At 39.2% G+C, this 17,726-nt stretch overlaps 1 protein-coding gene and 1 long non-coding RNA gene across 3 annotated transcripts in view; one reads left to right on the top strand and one right to left on the bottom strand.

The window, feature by feature from the left end:
- The window catches only part of aatkb (apoptosis-associated tyrosine kinase b), a 73,333-nt gene that overhangs the window by 28,461 nt on the left and 27,146 nt on the right, over positions 1-17,726 (bottom strand). For both annotated transcript variants that reach the window (XM_085285428.1, XM_085285431.1), the window contains exon 2: positions 6,866-6,999. In XM_085285428.1, the coding sequence (XP_085141554.1) occupies positions 6,866-6,999 (134 nt within the window). The remainder of the gene's footprint in view (positions 1-6,865; positions 7,000-17,726) is intronic.
- Positions 89-4,289, top strand: LOC146568994 (uncharacterized). Its single transcript, XR_014893686.1, has 4 exons — positions 89-1,217; positions 1,568-1,723; positions 2,176-2,268; positions 2,576-4,289. It is a non-coding gene; the product is annotated as an uncharacterized LOC146568994 (long non-coding RNA).

Here is a 17,726-nt window from a genome sequence, read left to right as displayed (position 1 = left end):
CCCTCTCTTCCCACTCCTCTCGACAGGTTTTTGAAGTGGGTGGTCCAACCAGCCAAAGACAAAAACCAGACATGAGGCACATCATATATATTCACTACACTCAAAAAAATGAATGAGGTGGATTGTTCAGTGTATATTAATTATTTATTTTCATTTTACTTAAAATATATGTTTTTGTTAAGTTAACATATGTTTTTCTAATCAAGTCTACGTAATTGTGTCTATTATTCAACGTACATAATACTAATGTGTTACTTGATCGCATAACATTTAAGTTAAGTCAATTAGGATCGATATACCTTGTATATCCACAAGGTGGCAGTAATGCAAAAACAGTTGTAATGAAACCGCGCAGAACAAGAAGGTTTCACGGCTTGTGCCTGATCATGCGCAAGACTTCAAATTTAACTGAAAAAGGCTGTTTTGGCGCCAAGCTACTGTTTCTTTGAGAGGTAAGACCACTTTTTTCTTTGACTATGTTGTGTAGTATCTATATGTCCAGCATGGTTATATTTTGCGTTTGTCTTACAAGACATGTTATATCGTTTGCGTGCGCTTGTTTTACATTAGTTTTACTGGGTCCTGGACATGCTTATTTTGTGGACTGTGTAAGAAACATTTTTATTGTTTTTTGTTTTATTAAGGGATTAGCTACAGGGGTTCATGGGGTTATTCTTTCAAGGGGTTATTTTTCCATTTGCTTTCTTGGGATTCCTTTTCTGTAATCCGAGAGTCGGAAATATCGAATAGGATAGCAAGGATAGCATAAAGTGACATTTAAAATCCAAAAAGTCAAGGGCGAAAGCCACTGTGACACCATTGTTCTGCTCTATCAGTAATCTGTATTATGTAAAAATGGTCTGTAAATACAGCATGTTTCCTAGCGGAGTTATACATATCAATGTAGTTATAAATTACAGTTTGTGAAAGTACACACTTAATTTTTTTAATAAAATTATTCAAGACATATGAGTGGACAGACAATGGAGGTCGACAGACCTGGTGATAATTGCTTCTATAGAAAGTTAGCACATGGCAGTGTCAATCTCTTGCTTTTCTTCTGAGTAGTATTTTATTTAGTTGTAATTCAAACAATAATTTGCTTCTTGAAATTAAGTAATGAATTTCTTGTTTTACTTTATAAATCTCAGATCCTGCCTTTACCTGCTCCCTCCTATACTGATGTGGTGTATGTGGTATTGCTGAGCTTGTATGTGGTATGTGAACTGTTATACTTTTAAAAACAAAACTGTTTTATAAGTTAAGTTTTCTTTTGTGACCCATCCCATGCCCCTGTTATTTCTTCTCCACATCTGAACCATGGTAAAGGTTGCAGTTCAAGGGCCTGAGGCATGAAATTCTTTTCAGATCAGCTGTGATCAATATTTTTTGGAACTTGATAAATAACAATAAAAGCTGTAATGGCTCCATTAGCATTTTGTGTAAATGTTTGTGTTAAAATTATAGCTTTAATGAGGTCTTTCTACATTAGTTTTAGTTTGTATATGTGTACATATAGTATGTATATTTACAGTACAGTATGTTGTGTTTGTTGACATATTTTCAGGTGGAAGCAGAATATGTGAGGATTACTACTGCTGCACATGTTCCAAGGCTTTTTACACAACTTGACCAATACACTGACCAGCTCATAAAAGTCTTCAAGAAAAAAGGAGGCGTTGCAGGGAAGAAAATTAGACAAACTTTGGCCCCAGCCACACAGGTGCGTTATTCTGTTGGTAGCAAAATATTATGGCTAATAAGATCATTTTCAAATTTAAACAGCTAGTGTATGGTAGCTGCACAGTGCACTTACATTTATATTAAGCAAGACAAAGTTTGGTACTCAAAACGTTGGAAAATTTAAATTACCTAAACATATGTAAAATCTGATCCCTTGATTTAGGTTAAACCAGAAGTGAATGTTTTTATGTTATGTTTTGAATGCAAAAAAGATGATGTATTAGTTTGTCTTTACCTCCATTATGGACATATATAATGTGGTGGAAACCCTGCCCAACAGGTTAACTATTCATGTCCATGTGATGATTAGTTGGTCTTGTGTACATGTCTATCTGTGCAATGGATATGTCATTCATTTTGCGTATAATGTGAGTTTCTGTCATCCTAAAGTATATCTGTTTTCTCTTCCTGTATCTCTGCCACTCTCTACAGAAGGAAAGTATTGAAAAGGGGAGGGAGTGTGTCCTCAGGGCACTACCTTTTTACCTGAATGAAGACCCAAGCATCCTCTTCAAAGAATAATTGGTTGGTAATTTTAGTTTAGTTTTTTATCTGTATTAAACCAAATTTTGAATAACTAATGTTGTTGCATGTTGTTGTTGTTGTTGTTGTTGTTGTTGTTGTAATTTGCATGGAACCTGTTTAAATGTTTTGGGAAATCTTCTTGTATACCCAAACTATTTATATTTATCGTTGAATCTGTAGTCTGAAATAGTGGCACACTGGGGTGCATGTTCCTAATATTGTGTTTACGTCATTAAAGGGTAGCTTTGGCCCTTTTTCTTTCTTTTTTTAAAACTGGATGCCATTTTTCTATGTTTTTGTGTCTAAGCTACAGCTGTTCAGAGGGAGCTGGAACAAATTACCCTTGCTATCTTTACCATCGAAAGAGCTGATGCCAGCACTCCTCCAGCCGATGTGGGTATAACCATCTAGTGTGTCCTGCATGACCTGGAAGACCTGGCCTCTGCATGTGCACTCTTAATGGGTGGGATATATGCACTGAATCTCAGTTAACCTCAAGACTGAAAGCTTTCTTTGAAGTACTTCAGAAGCTCTTCCTTCATCTGTATGTCAGCATACTCTTGACCAAGGTACAGTTGCTCAAGAATACACTGAATGAATAAGCCTAAAAATAAGGGTAAGTTAGGAGGTTGATCTGATATCCTCGTGTTGGTGTTGTTCCCAGATCATCATACTAAATGTTGTTCCAGGATCAACATTGCAAGTGACCAATCAGAATGTTGTGACGTCATACTTTTGCGACTTCGGGAAAAACCGGCGTAAAACAAAAAACTGTACTTAAGCTGCGTGAAACCGCCTCTGTCCGCCGATCAACTGACCCTGACCCTAACCGTAACCCTTTAATAAACAGTAAGCAGAATTGATATTGTCCTTGCAACATTGGAATTTCATAAATGCACGAATGGCTTGGCGCGCAAAAGAATAACGTCACAACAATGTGACAACATTTTCATGATGGTCTGGGAACAACACCAACACGAGGATATCAGATCATCCAAGTTGGGAATGCAGGATGAATGTATATTTTGTGGACTTTTAAAGACGAACAATTGTTTCCATGTTAAAATGTTTACATCTGAAGTTTTTTGCCCAAACACTAGTAAAATAAATGTTGACAGTGGCGAGTGTTAAATGGTTACTGCTGTGCTGTTGCAAAAAAACTGAACGCTGACAAGCTGTTTTATTGTTAGACCATAATGTTGGCATGTTTTGTTAAAGTTTTATTTGGGATGGTGATGTAATTTTCTTTGATTGCTAATATCAGTGGACTATTTGTTGTTGTTGTTGTTGTTGTTGTTACATAAATTTTTTTTAAATTGTGGCTGTTGAGGTGGACACTTCACTTTGCATTGTTAAAGGAAAGCACTTCATTGGCATTGTGTTACTGGACTGACCCTAAGCAATCATTGCAAATAGCAACTTTGCTATCCATTTTAGACACTAAAAGAAAAAAACACTCACAGACCTTACTAGCATCACATGTGCATAACTCAAGTGTCATCTTATCAATGTGTTATGTGATCTTCAATGCGTTTTTTTTTTTTTCTCTTCTATTTCTGGTAGATACAGACATTTAATTTAAAGTCTTGATGTTGCATCTGTCTACATACTGTTAATTACTAACCCTAATGAGCTGTTGTGTTTTATTTTGGACTGGGTTTACACAAATGCTCACTGAATGTGTTGGCAATAAAATAAATTTTAAAAAATAAGTTGGATGTACTTAATTCATTTGTGTGGAACCTGTTGACAAAATAGATTTATGTAAAACTAATTAATAAAGCACAAGGTGGCTGAAAATATAATATTTGAATTAATCTAACTTAAATTTAACATTTTACTGCCACAAATAAGAAATGTGTTGAAGTAACTAATCTAAACTATCTAACCTGAAAATATATCATCTTTGTTCATACAACATAACTTGATTTAGTTAGTCTTAAATATGTCTTGTTAATCTTAAGTAGTTTTTTTAAATTAGATGAACTAAAGATTTTTGCTTTAAACTAACATAATTCAATTTCGTGGAACCTGTTGACAAAATAATTTTAATTAAAGTCAACGTTTCATTTTTTTGAGTGTAGGAATCAGTTTTTGTAACATACAGCCTGACAACCCATCATGCATTTAGTGCTGAAGAAAGAACAGGATGTTATGCAATATGACTAGAAACATTGCTGCAATCAGACATTCCTGATCCAGAGTGAGAGGAAGTGGTGAAAAAAAAGGAGATGAGAAGAGACCTAAAGGCGAACATGTCTCATTATTAAAACAATCTTACATGTCCCTGCCTCTGTGAGGAAAGGTTATCTGGCAGGCCTAATCACACTCATTCAACAGCTTCACAGTAGCATAAATGATTCTGCAATTTCCTCTAAAGCGCCTTGAATTATATTAATTCCTTACACAATGATGCAACATAAATTAATAAAGTAAAGAATTAATCATTAATATGGAGCACAGTAGAGGCTTGCTGTGGGAGACCAAAGAGAATGCCGTATTAACAAAGCAAAGAAATTAATTATTTTTAAAAAATATTTGTTTTCCTGTGAAAAAAAAATATACAAAAACTTTTGCACCCACATTTTGAAAAAGGTGCAAATAGGATATTTTAGAATTTTTTGCATAAGTGTTAGTTAAAGCTAACATGCTAAACCTGGACTGTGAACATGCTATTAGGTGAAAGGAAATGATTACCAAGTAATTTTTAGCCAATGAGAAGAGGCCATGTCTTCACTAATCATGGTGATGTCAGTGTAATGCTACAGTCACAGTAGAGAAAACAGGGTCCAGTCTGTTTAATGTGCTCGGTAAAAATTGCAAATCTGTTTCCATTTATTGTAAATCTGACTTATATCAAACAGGAATTTAAATTAACTGCTTACATTCAGAGTCCAGCCAGAACCCGGACTGGACTCCAGGTAGGTGATGTAGGTGCTGTAGGACAGCAAGTTAACTAAAACATTACATACTTTCTTGGCAACCTTGCTTTCATATAGGAACCAGTATAAAACCAGTTGCCAACTAGTTGAGCCGAGTCTGCAGACAAGCTGCCCTTGTTGGCAAAGACTGGCTCAGATTGATCGCTCCATGTTTGGCAATCTATGTGTTTATAAACTGGATGACATTATTTGCAAATCATGTCATGTCTGAGAGCGACTGCACTCAGTTGACTGTTTGTAGACAGGCTGCCTCTCACCAGGTGACCTGTGGAATCCCCTTACAATCAAAAGAGGTGGAGGGTCTTGCCTGCTCCACTTCTGGGAGAACAGCTGTTCTCTGCCACTAGTTGCAGTCATAGAAAGTGAAACAATTTGCATTACTCATACATGTATTTCTGAGTTGATGTTCATTGTTTTAAATGATCATGTGTAGAACTTCGCAGAACAGTCATGATCAAGAATCATCATCTGCCTCCACCTGACCCCATCCCAACCCTCTGCACATCCTCCTTCATCTGCATCTACTGTACAAACCTCCTCTGTGTTCTCTTTTCCTCCTGCCTGGTAGCTTCATCTTCAGCATCCTTTGTCTAATCTATCCACTATCCCTCCACGACACATGTCCAATCCATTTCAGCCTTGCCTCGGTCAAAACTCATGGACTACACATAAGAGGTGGTGAGAATGACGATGAATGCAAGTACTCTGCTGGCTAACTTTGGGCCCTGATTGCATGGATTTTAATGTGGCATGAACCAACCACTAAGCATTGCTGCTGACCAAGTAGACTATCCCCTCTCCCCCACCCCCATTTCAAATAGGAAGTGAACTCCCTGACGAGTCGTGGCAGAGCACTGCTGGTTGGCTGTTAGGTGAGATGTTTTAAGGCATGTCCAGCTGGGAGGAGACAGTGGGCAGATCCGAAAGTTTAACTTAGTTTCAAACAGTTTCCATTGTGGATTTTGTTATTTTCTATTTAATTTTCTGTTAAATGTTTAAGTCTATCTTACAGTTTTCAGTTAAATAACAACCTCCCTCTGTTTCTTGTTATTTTCTTGCTGGTGAGACTGTCCAGAGGAAAAATACAGAGATGAAGGCACCTGCTACGACCTGTGAGTGCACATACTGCAGGTTTTCATTCAAACCCTGATTGTAAACAACCATATACTTGTTTACAGCACAGCTGCAAAAGGATACTCAGCTCACAATAAAACAGAATAACTGCAGATAAGGGCACATATTCAAGTATTTTTGTACACACCATCTTCCTTGTTCCTTGTCCTATTTTCTCGGGTGCCATGACCCATTTCAGCGTTTTGCTCAGAAACGGGGTCTACATCAGCCACAAGACGGTTCTGAAAAGCTGCAGGCCTCCGACCACTCCACAGACACGGACAATACCACCTCTGTGTGCTATTTATCCTTCTTTCCACTTCAATATGAGTATAAGTGGGTGAAGACAGTATGTGCCGATAATGGTCATCTAAAAACAAACTGTGAGGAATGTTCTGCTTTTAGGCCATTTGCAGTAACACTTATGGGCAGGGAAAGCAAGCATGCACATCTCTATGCAAGAGTCCAACTCATGCTTTAATTTTTGACTCTATGCCTCAGATGTAATCATATTTCACATGGAAGCAGATGGAGAGGCGCACCTTGAAGCCAATCTTGCCCTTCTTGCAGCAGAGGCAGGCCAGCATGAGGAAGACGAAGGTGAAGAGACCCGAGAACGAGATGGCCACCACAGCCAGGGATGATGACCAGGACAGTTCACTCAGTGGAGCGCCATCTGCAGGACACAGAGTGACAGAACGAGAGTGTTAGCAGTGGGATGAGATTCAAGTGATCAAATTGTACATTAAAGCATCTTATTAAGGCACAAAAGCATGCAATGACATTAAGGCCTTTTCATTGCATTTCTTTCTTATGATATCTCATATTTTCATTTACAAGTCAAATGCTTGATTCATTGCCTAAAGTCGTGTTTTTGATGGAAATTAAATTCTCGGAAACATTATAGTCTTCTAGCAGTTACCCAGAACCACATTACACCTCTGCACAGTACAACGCCGAAATGAAAGGTTGTGGAATTTGCTTTTTTATTACATTTTGTATATACGATACAGACATTTGATGGTGATTTGAAAAAAGAAATGACACTGGCTAACTTTAATTTGTTGTAACCAAATAAAAAGGATGTTTTTGTATAATAAGATTCAGGGGGATGAGTTGAAGCGTTATTATTTTGCTTTACTGCAGTGCCCTAGAAACAAGCTCATACTGCAACAACCTCTGCCTGATGTGCATTTTTATGATGGTTTTCTATTCTGTCCTATTCAAAGTCTGCTGCTAAGACTAAATGGAGTTATCATGGAAATACAACCTGATCATTTCCAAAAAAATGGAAGTCTTTGGGACATCAACATGAACAACTGGAAACATGGTCATACAATTCACAAGTTCTAATGTCACGCAGAGCTTCATGGATTCGCTCCTAATCAGCTCTCCAGAAACGCAGTCTGTTCATAACAAATAGTGCCTGTCATAGACCCAGGTCATCACACTCCTGCAGGCTGCCCTGAAAGTAACTCAAATAATGAGCAAATAATGAGATCAAGCCCTTCAAAAATTCATTATACAAAGGAAGTACATGTATTCAAACACTGTACTTGCATTTCACAGTCAGATATTTTCATTTTTACTCTCCTATACATTTATTTGTTTATGTAATATACTAATTATTCTGTAGATTCTAATCAGCATGTAATATGTATGTAATATTTTATATAACAATAAAACTGCATTGGTACAGTAAATTCGGGCCTACCTTTACCAGCTTGTCATAAACATGTATTTTAATCAATGTCCTGTTTTGCAGAATGAGCATTGTTACTTTTCTCTGTGTTTGTGTGTCATCTGTGTTTTAGAAATGCAGCAGCAGTAACAATAAAAAAGACAGAAAACACCAACAAAATTAATCAAAGAGTGTGTTTGTCTGAGACTATTTGGGACACGCTGCTAATTGGCTAAGCTCATCTCAAAGTCTTGTATGTTACACGTAATTATCACACTCCAATTATTTAGCATGTCGAGGACAGATGTATGTTTTTGTGGTTTCCATCACATTCATTGAAACCTGCGTAACTTTGTGGACCCTCTAAACATTCCCTGTTAGTGTTGGTGTTGGTGCAGCAGAAGTGGAGCCTGCACTTCATCCTTGATGAGAGATTTCCTTGCTTTCTGCGAGTCATAAAGATTTAAAAAAAAAGAACATTTTTCTGGATAAAAGCCAGAAGATAATGTCTGTCCTGCATCGCTGACTTTTGAATATTAGCAAAATTGAGCAAATGAAAATGTGGGACACTGTCTCAGGATGTGGGACAGGCCTACCAGGCATACAAATCCTCTGCAGTCCCACATTAAGTCAAACACTGGACAACCATGTGGGATATTTTACAGAGAGTCTTCAATTTTTATCTTTCCAACTTGGAAGCTAAAGTTTGTTTTTTAGTCTTATGTTATAGTTGTATGTAGTTCCTTTTCTCCTCTCACAACACCTGTAAAAAATGCTAACTACCACATCAGCTTCTTTCCTGTTTGGTAATCATAGCATGGGTTTCAGGGAGCTTTTATACATGTGTTCACTCTGGTAAAGTGAACACACGTTCACACTACAATCAGCCTTACAATAAATGCTTTTCACACACAATATCATAGCATGCACAACAAAGCAGAAATTAAAAGGACTGAAAAAGCAGATCACCACACTGATGGCACCCTGTGAGGCACTTTGGAATTGAGGAAGATGATAAGCACCTTCGCTCTCCTAAATTCACAGTTTTTCAGTCTTAGAAATCTCGACAACCAACCCGGTGGTATAATTAAAAATGAGATCCAAATGTAATCATGTTACAATATTAATGAAGCTGATTTATAATATTTACACACTCCAATCCTGGCTCAGAAACCCAGTGCTGCTCTCTCGTGAGGTATTTTCTTCAGTCTCTCTCTAAAAGCAAAGCTTCGGTGGCTTGAATTATCCTCCATGTGGGCTTCGTGCATCCTGTCCAATCTCATAAATAAAATCTTGTTCCCAGTTTGCCCAGTTTGGGCAGTAGAGCATTTTTCCCCCCTCGTTTTCCGACAGCTTCCGAAATGCAACCGTTACCAGGGAAACAGATTGGAAGGACGGCCAGGCAGGATTGCCTTCAGCTGTAAATCTCTCACACCAGTTCCTGCCAACACCAGTGCCACCCAGCTCCACACACACACATATATACATAATAAACAGAGCACACAGAGTCATTTCTGCTGCCAGTTTGTGCTGATCCTCTGAAAGCTGGTGCAACTGGCTCTCAGTGAGTATTGGGCTCTTAGTATAATTGGACAGAGAGGGAGCACTGTTGTTTGGGAGGCTGGCCGGCAGAAAGAAGGAAGAGAACATGCAAATTTAACAGTTAAATACAGGATTAGCTGGCCAGCTCAGGGGATTTTGGAAGTCAGCCTCTGAATTTGAATTTTACAGATTTTTTTAAATAAAACTGGAAAAATAAAACAGTGGTCCCTTAACAGTGAAGCATGATGCCGTCGAGTGGGAGGAAGAGGTGAAAAAGTCAGCTTTCTAAAATTAGTCAATATCCATTTAGCGCTTAGCGATACTACACAAGAAGATTTACATTCAGTTACCTTTATTGTCAGGGGGATAATTACAGAGCACAGACGCACAGCCCAAGTCTGTCGTGGTTTATTTAAAACTCTCTTGCTGACAAATTCACACACCATGTATATTAATATCTGAGGACTACAAGCAGCCTATTTGCCAGAAAAATTAATACATGGCATTTAAACCCCGCTGGTGCATTTTCATTACGAGCCCATGTAAAACTATTATGCATTTCTTTCTACACGTACAAAGCATTGTTATCTGGTGCAATTTTGTATTCATGCTATCCTATATTATTGCTTCATTTTTGCCAAAAAAGCACACATAAGCTGTCTTCATTACAAAGTCAACACCATCCAACTGCTCCAAGTATTCACAAGAGTGTCACATGTGCATTAAACAGTTGTAGAAAATGGACACCTAAACTTGTACAGTTGTTAAAGATCCACCGATTTATATTTGGACGTTTGGCTCTGTTCACAGCACAGAACAGAGCAGGCATCACCAAAAACAGAGGTGAGCAACTCACCTGGACAGGGTAAAGCACCTCAAGCTTGCATAGGTAATTCATTTTTAGGGTAGTGGGTGATTCAAATCATACCTGGGACATTTGGGAAGTGAAGTATTTGTATTCTCTAAAGCTGTTCTTGTGTTTGACTTCCTGCGGCCCTCATCTGCTCTGTGCAGCTGGAGGTGACCTCCTTAAAAAATTCATCTGACACTATTTTAAGCAATGCAGAGCAGAGAGCTGCTTCTCGTGTGGCTGGTTGAATGTCAAACATTGTCTTGAGTGTTTGGGAAGGTAATTGATGCAACTAATGTATTCCCAGAGTATAGCATATACCTACATATAGCAAATTTATGAAGCATTATTTTAAAAAAATGCAAATTAAAGTGTGCCATAGTGGGATTGTGTAGAAATACGGAGGAAAGTGTTACCATCTTATGTCTAAGCTTTTTCCAGTGGAAAAATGAAGGTAGACTCTGAAAAAAGCTTAGACAGCAGTTAGCAAAGCTGCTATATCTGAAGAGAGTGCAGGAGGAAAAAGAGAGAAAGGCTAGTGATAATATATTGGTGCAGTCATGCGATGCTGTTCAGACCTGTAAATGTTATGTGACAGGTAATGCTTGAGTCTGTCTTTGTAACGGTCCAGAATATAAAAGAAATGCCTTGTTTTTGTCTCTTCTTCACCAGCTGTGTAAAATCAATGCTATTGACCACTAATTCTAATGACATAGGGAAGATTCATTCTCTTGCTAACTGTAATGAGACAAGAGGGACAAAAGTTTAGTACTTAAGGTCAGTTAGTTTACTTGGATAGGCCCCTCAGGGAACTTCACTAAGCACACTCCAACATAGAGTGAACAAGTAAGAAGGTGCACTCACATTTTAGTGGATGTTGCATTTTTTTCTCTCACTTTACTAGTACTGCCTGCAGCCTGAGCACCATATAGCTCTCAGCTAGTCAGAGGTGGTAGCCATTTTTAGCCTCCCTTGGCAGAACGCTGAAGCACATCTTGATGACTAAATGATGAAACGAGTGCGAGCATGAGGAGACGAGGTGAGGGCAGAAAGAATCTGAGAAAGACGAAAAGAGCTGTGTACTCTGCAGCTTCTCCCACGAGAGAAACTCATCTCAGTACTCCACACAGAAATGAGCTGAGGAGCAGCAGCTCGAAGTCTAACGGAGCAGACAGAGGCAGAAACTGCAGTGTGTTAAAAAACGGAGTCTATCTGACAGCCTCACGTGTTTGTTCTGCCTTCACAGAGACGGAGCTGAGTGAAAACCCACTCGGGATATTTTTCCAGCTTAATGAGTTTCCCGCATTATATCCATGACACCGACTGATTTCCAGAAAACCCCAGCACCACAAAACCCTCTGAGCTCTGCATTGCTGCAATATCAAATGCTAGCAATAGTTCAAAAAGTTGCACTGAAGCAGAGACTTCACATTTCGAGAAAGAGATAAATTAGCCATTCTTTTGAGATTTGAAAATGAATATTAAACTACTGTAATTTCTGCAAGCTAAAAATGAAGTCAGAGCCAGCAGGTGATTAGCTTAGCTTAGCCACCACAGGTTGCCTGGCAACATCATGGTGATGACAAAGCACCAACCAAAAACGTGTCCACCAAGCATAATTTGTCCTTTTAACATTTGTGTTTTCATCAGAATAATCTAACCGAGATATGATGATAGAATAATTTCATGGCTGGTAGGCCATATTTACATTTAGTCATATCAACCTTTCCATCCAAAGCCTTGCAGGGAAATGAGCAAGGGTGTTTCCTAAAATGTCAAACTATTTCTTTGAGGAACGCCACAGCGGCCAAGAACAAGTATAAGTTATATTGCTGAAAGTGAAAGCGCTCGGTGAAATGACCTCTTGTACTAAAAGCCCTTCAAGGGTCCAAAAGTTCTCACCAACTCCATGTGCATGATGCAGTTTTATGTAAGCACATTGAGTTTATGTGTAATGAAATGTGCTTTATAAATAAAACTGCCAATGTCATTGCAAAAAAAAGGACCTGAGGATAGTTTTGGTTTCCATCCTTCATAACTATTGCTAACTATCGCTAGCTTGATTGACAGGTGTGTTGCTGCTGTAGGTGCCAGGTGTCTGTTGGACTTCACTGTCTGTGCTTTTTAGAGCATTTAAGCAAAATTCTATGACTAAAAATTTGACATCAGGACACCAGTTAGCTACCATGTAGGGAAAAACACGTATTCCCCTGGTTGATGAGAGGTTGCTGGCTGTCAGTAGGTGAAATCAGTTTCAAAAAAACGTTGCACCAAAAACTTCCTCGTGATTTCTTTGATCACTAGCAGTGATCAGCAGCAGTACTTTGGCTGGAAAACACAAATTTACCCGCAAATATTTGCTAACCAACCAGTGAGCAACAGTGAAGCTTGAAGTGCAAAGCAAACCGAAAACAGAGTCCGTTTACGTTTTTCATGAAATCAACACACAAAAGAAATGGATTTTGAGTGATTTAGCTAATAACTTGAAGCTTATGTGTAAGTTCAATAAGGAAGGTCTGTAATCACTCATCTGCCTGCTTTCCTGGCTGTTTGGCTGCTAGTCTGTTCTTTACATCACTTCCACTTTCCCACTCTGTCAAACTCAATACTGACATCATTACTCTAGTCTAATCATCTTCTTGCTTGCCTCCGCAGGCTCCATTCTGTGCGCTTTAACTCTTAGAGCTCTTTGATTATTTTTCCTTTAAGACTGTCCTTCATGCAATCCACCCCCTCCCTCATTGCTGCGTTAGAGGTCCATCTTCATCTTTACCAGCTCCAGCATCTAGACTCCAGAGGCGTCCGGAGGGGTCCTATCACCACTTGGATTTGATTCTGCCATCTTGCATCACTGGAGTTTAATCACCAAATACATTAATTAATTTCTCTGTCATAGTGAACCACGATTAATTCTCTCAAATGTTGCCTCCTATTCGAACTGTCTTCAACATATAAATAAATGAATCCACATGGCAGGAGCCCAAACACAAGATTTCAGGTTTCAAAACAGAAACCAGTGGGTGACATCATTTTGGATGCAGCCTGGGGGTTTCATTCTTACTGACACACAGCAAAGCTGGTATTTTCCATACACCACAACCAACAAGCAACTCAGCTCCGTCAGCTCTGAGTCACCATGCTGGTGTGACTCGTCTTGTCAGATGCACTAAAGTGAAGCAGGGGTAGATCAGTCATTTCGATCAGAGCGGAGCGGACAGCCTCTGTGTCAAGTTTCATCTCCGAGCCTCGTCAACATAATACTATGGCTATCAGCCTGGATGGGGTGACCCATTATGTCATTAACTCTGCAGGTGTTAAGAGCATGAAACAAAAGCTCTTCATCAAACACAATTTCACTTGTATTATTACATTACAGGCATTTTTTTCTAGACCTAATTTAGCTCTCAGTGTGTCACTCCTTTTAAGCCTACTCCCTCTTTGATAGCCGACTTTATGCAGTCGCTGACAGGGACACTATTCACTGCCTGAGGTAAAGCCAGAATAGTTGCAGCTCTGCTCTGGCTCTCAGCCTGAGCTGGCCGCTCACATCCATCTGAGAGCGATCAGCAGGAAGTATATCCTGGGGAATGCTGACACCCTTCACCCATCATCGGGCCTGTTACTGTCCACGACAAAGCTAAATTATCTAAAGCTCAGCAGAGAGAAAGGTGAGATCACCTGAAGGGCTGGAAAAAGGCCAGAGCAAAGATTTAGCACTGTAATCCCAATTAAGGCTGATAGAGGGAGAGTGAAAAGAGATGAGGAATAAAGATATTCATTCCAGAAAGCCGGGCAGGATGGTCTTTTTGACATTTTAATCAGTAATCATCAGGCTTTCCAAAGGACAAAATATCTGAAAATCACTTGAGGTCACAGAGCCTTCAATGAAAAGAAATGAAAGGTCACGCGCAAACTCCATGTTTAAGATAAGAACATGGAAACCAGATCGAGGTTCAAGGAGCTTTCTGAGCTATATGCAAATGTGGCCGATAGCATCTTCAAAAGGTCACCGTTCTACACATACTACATCAGTCTGGACACAACTGAACTTTATTAAAATGTTACATCACGCATGGATGTAAATTGTATGCCAACTGAAAAATAACTTTTCCTCTCTGTGACTGTCAGCATTTCATACCGACCACATGTCATACCGAGGTCTAAAAGAACCCAACAAGGCTAAAATCACTGTAGTGTGGTAGATGTGGATCACACCTACAACAGCTATATTTCACAATCAGATAGCCAAACATCACTTACACAGACTGTTCAGATTCAGAATACTTTATTAATCCCTAAGGATATTTTGTAAAATAACTTCCCAGCCCAGATGGTACTCAAAACCACAATCCCTGGTTAGGGAGGCCAGTGCCTTATCCATTAGGCCACTGGGGCTGTATTACCAGATAATAATTTTTTACAATATAAATTAAAAATGTATGTGCCATTTCATAAACTATGTCTCTTGGAAGTTGCATGATGACCTTACTTATACGAGACTCCTTACAGCCAAAACTTATTGTTCCCACATGCTTGGCTGGCGTGATGGGGCAGTGGTCAGCTCTGCTGCCTCCTCGGGGTTTGAATATGCTGGACTGAGTTTTTAGAGGTGCTGTAATAGGGGAGTGTATTTTCACTAGTTTCATAAAGAAATAAAGGGAAATAAAATCTTTTTCTGAATGTCTTTTCAAGAAAATGGTTTGCTGTCTTTCACACCACATCTCAACATCAGTTCAGTGAGGTATTGCTGGACTGTTTGGCACGTAATGACTGCCAGCTAAATACAGTGACAGTCAAACATGAGAAAATGCCAAATGAGTGATGTTTGCAACCCACAGAAGTAAAATAACCACAACAGACAACAAATCAGCTTAAAAATGTTGAGGATTGATGTTTTCCCCACCGTGTGACCTCATTTGTCTTCTATCATGAGCTTTGTTGGCCATGTTTCTACATCCTCTGCCTTAAAGTCCTGTAAAGGCTAACAGGTCCTGACATTTTAAATTTTTTTTTTGGTTTGGCTTTTTTTGTTTATACTGACTTTGGGTTCGCCAGAATAAGACTCAGCACCAGAAAGCACAGACACTTGCTTCCAAGAAACTCATTCTATGGTACTGACCACTGTGTAGAGTCCCAAAGAATGAGTTTCTTCGCTGGACCCATCCTTAAAGATAAAACACTCACGTATCTGGAGAAATCTTGGAGTAAAGCAGCTCCTTCTTCAATTCAAGTCACCAGCTGTGGTGGTACAAGAATGTAAACTGGGTGCTTCGTATCTCACCTTTGGAAGATTTCCAGCCACACCCACATGGGAGGAGATCTTGGGATAGTCCCAGAGCTCCCTGAAGAGATTATATAACTAATAGGGCCTGGAGGTACCTCAAGCTCCGCTAAGATGAACTGGAAAATGTTTCTGGGAAAAACAGTCTAAAGTCTAAGTCTAAAATGGGAGTGGGAGAAAACTGGAGATGGATGCATGGATGGATTTTTCTCCCTCTGCACCACCTAAACCGGTCATGGCTTCCCCTCCCTGAGCTCTGCAGGAGGTTTCTTTATGTTAAAAGGGACTTTTTGTTGCCTTGAGGCGACTGTTGCTGTGATTTGGCACCGTATAAATAAAACTGAATTGGATGGATTGAAATCACCACTAAGTTTTCATGATTCAAATGATTCTTATGCATATCCTACAATACACAATGGAAATATATAATTAATTGATAGAAGTTTAGATATTAGATTATTATTAGAATCAATAAAAACACTTTAATCATTCCACATTTTGCACACACATGAGCTTCATTAATATAAGTTTTAAATCTCCTACAGTCCGCAGTAATCAGAAACAGAAAAGCCCTTAATTAATATCTTATGAGCAATCTGAGGAGCACGAGCAACCATTACTTTTCACTTTTGTCTGGTTAAGCAGCCTTCAGGGTCTTTACTGCATAAAAAATACTGTATTTATTTCATGCACATCACACCTAAAATAGTCTTGTGAATTCTAAATAAATTCATAAGAAACACATCAATCTCCACTGCAGACAACAGGAATGGGGATCAGAAGTTAAGGAATGGATACAGTCAGTAGAAGCTCCTGAATGTATGAGTGTCTGTGTGCCAAACTGGTGACAGAGACGAAGCTTCTGCTCTTACAGCCAACACGGCCACTTTATCAAAAATGCTGGTGCTAGTGAATTAAGTCTTAGAGAAACCCCTCTTCTGTCTTCTGCTACCCTGCAAAACTCCTGCTGACATCATTCGGTACATCCATGTTTACCGAGAGCAAGATGGCACCAGGAAGAGTCATTATTAAAGAAAAAACAACAACAGAGGAGAGGTATGGTGACAGGAGGCAAAACAGATGGGTGGTGGGAGGGTTATAGATAGTTAAACAGGAACATTTGGGGCAAACACATGTGAACTGCGTGAAGCCGATGATCTGGTCATGAACAATCTGCGTTGGGGGACAAATACGAAACCAATCTGCTGTACATCTGCTGGCACACACTTCTGCTTCTGGTCATTCTTCATACTGACAGAGCGACATGTAGAAAAAGGCAGAAAGACAACAACAGTGATGCAGGTTTAGTTTCTCATCACCAACGTGAATGTAAACAGGACCAAATGCTAGCAAACAGCTGCTGGAATTTCTCACTCAAGAGCACGCTCAGAAAAATAAAATCAAATGGTTTCCATGGTGACTTCTTCCCCTGAAATCCCTTTCAGACTTATTCAAATGCCCTCATAATCCTCACAGATGCCTTGCCAAAACACAGAACAACTTGCCCTGACAGCAGAAAGAAAATTAACCTTTCACGCTCTCTTCTATAAAACCGTCTTACATTTCGACACAATGCAGGCGACAAGCATTCTTCACATTTGCTCTCAAACAATAGAAACAAAAGAGCAAATTAACAGTAGAAGTAGGAAACATATGAGGCAGTAGGTCTGTTACCACAGCAGAGATTTACAACAGTTTCAGGTGTGTGGAAGCAGGCATGTGACTTTACTTGTTTTTATGGTATCGATATAAATAAGTGTGCTTTTTTTCTTTTACCCCTAGAATACAGAATAAATTCACTTATGGCGTCACTTATAGAGTCAAAGTAGGACAGCAACCTCATTGAGACCTTGGAGGGGAAAAAGAAAGACTGAGCGTGCAGCACCTTCAGCCTCTGAGAAACCTTTTCTGATTACAAGATGTTTGCACAGGTTGCCTGGCAATTTGTCTCCAAACAATCGCTGTCTTACACTAATAGTTGTTTCCCTTTTTGTATTACACTAACTCTTTTTCACGTCCAATATAAAGCATGATTATTAAACATGATCA

Source organism: Mchenga conophoros, linkage group LG8 (assembly GCF_057382185.1).
Source record: "Mchenga conophoros isolate Kocher_MC1m ecotype Shallow Benthic linkage group LG8, M_conophoros_male_GT1.1, whole genome shotgun sequence".
NCBI classification, from domain to species: Eukaryota; Metazoa; Chordata; class Actinopteri; order Cichliformes; family Cichlidae; genus Mchenga; species Mchenga conophoros.
This window is presented reverse-complemented; position numbering and strand designations above follow the sequence as displayed.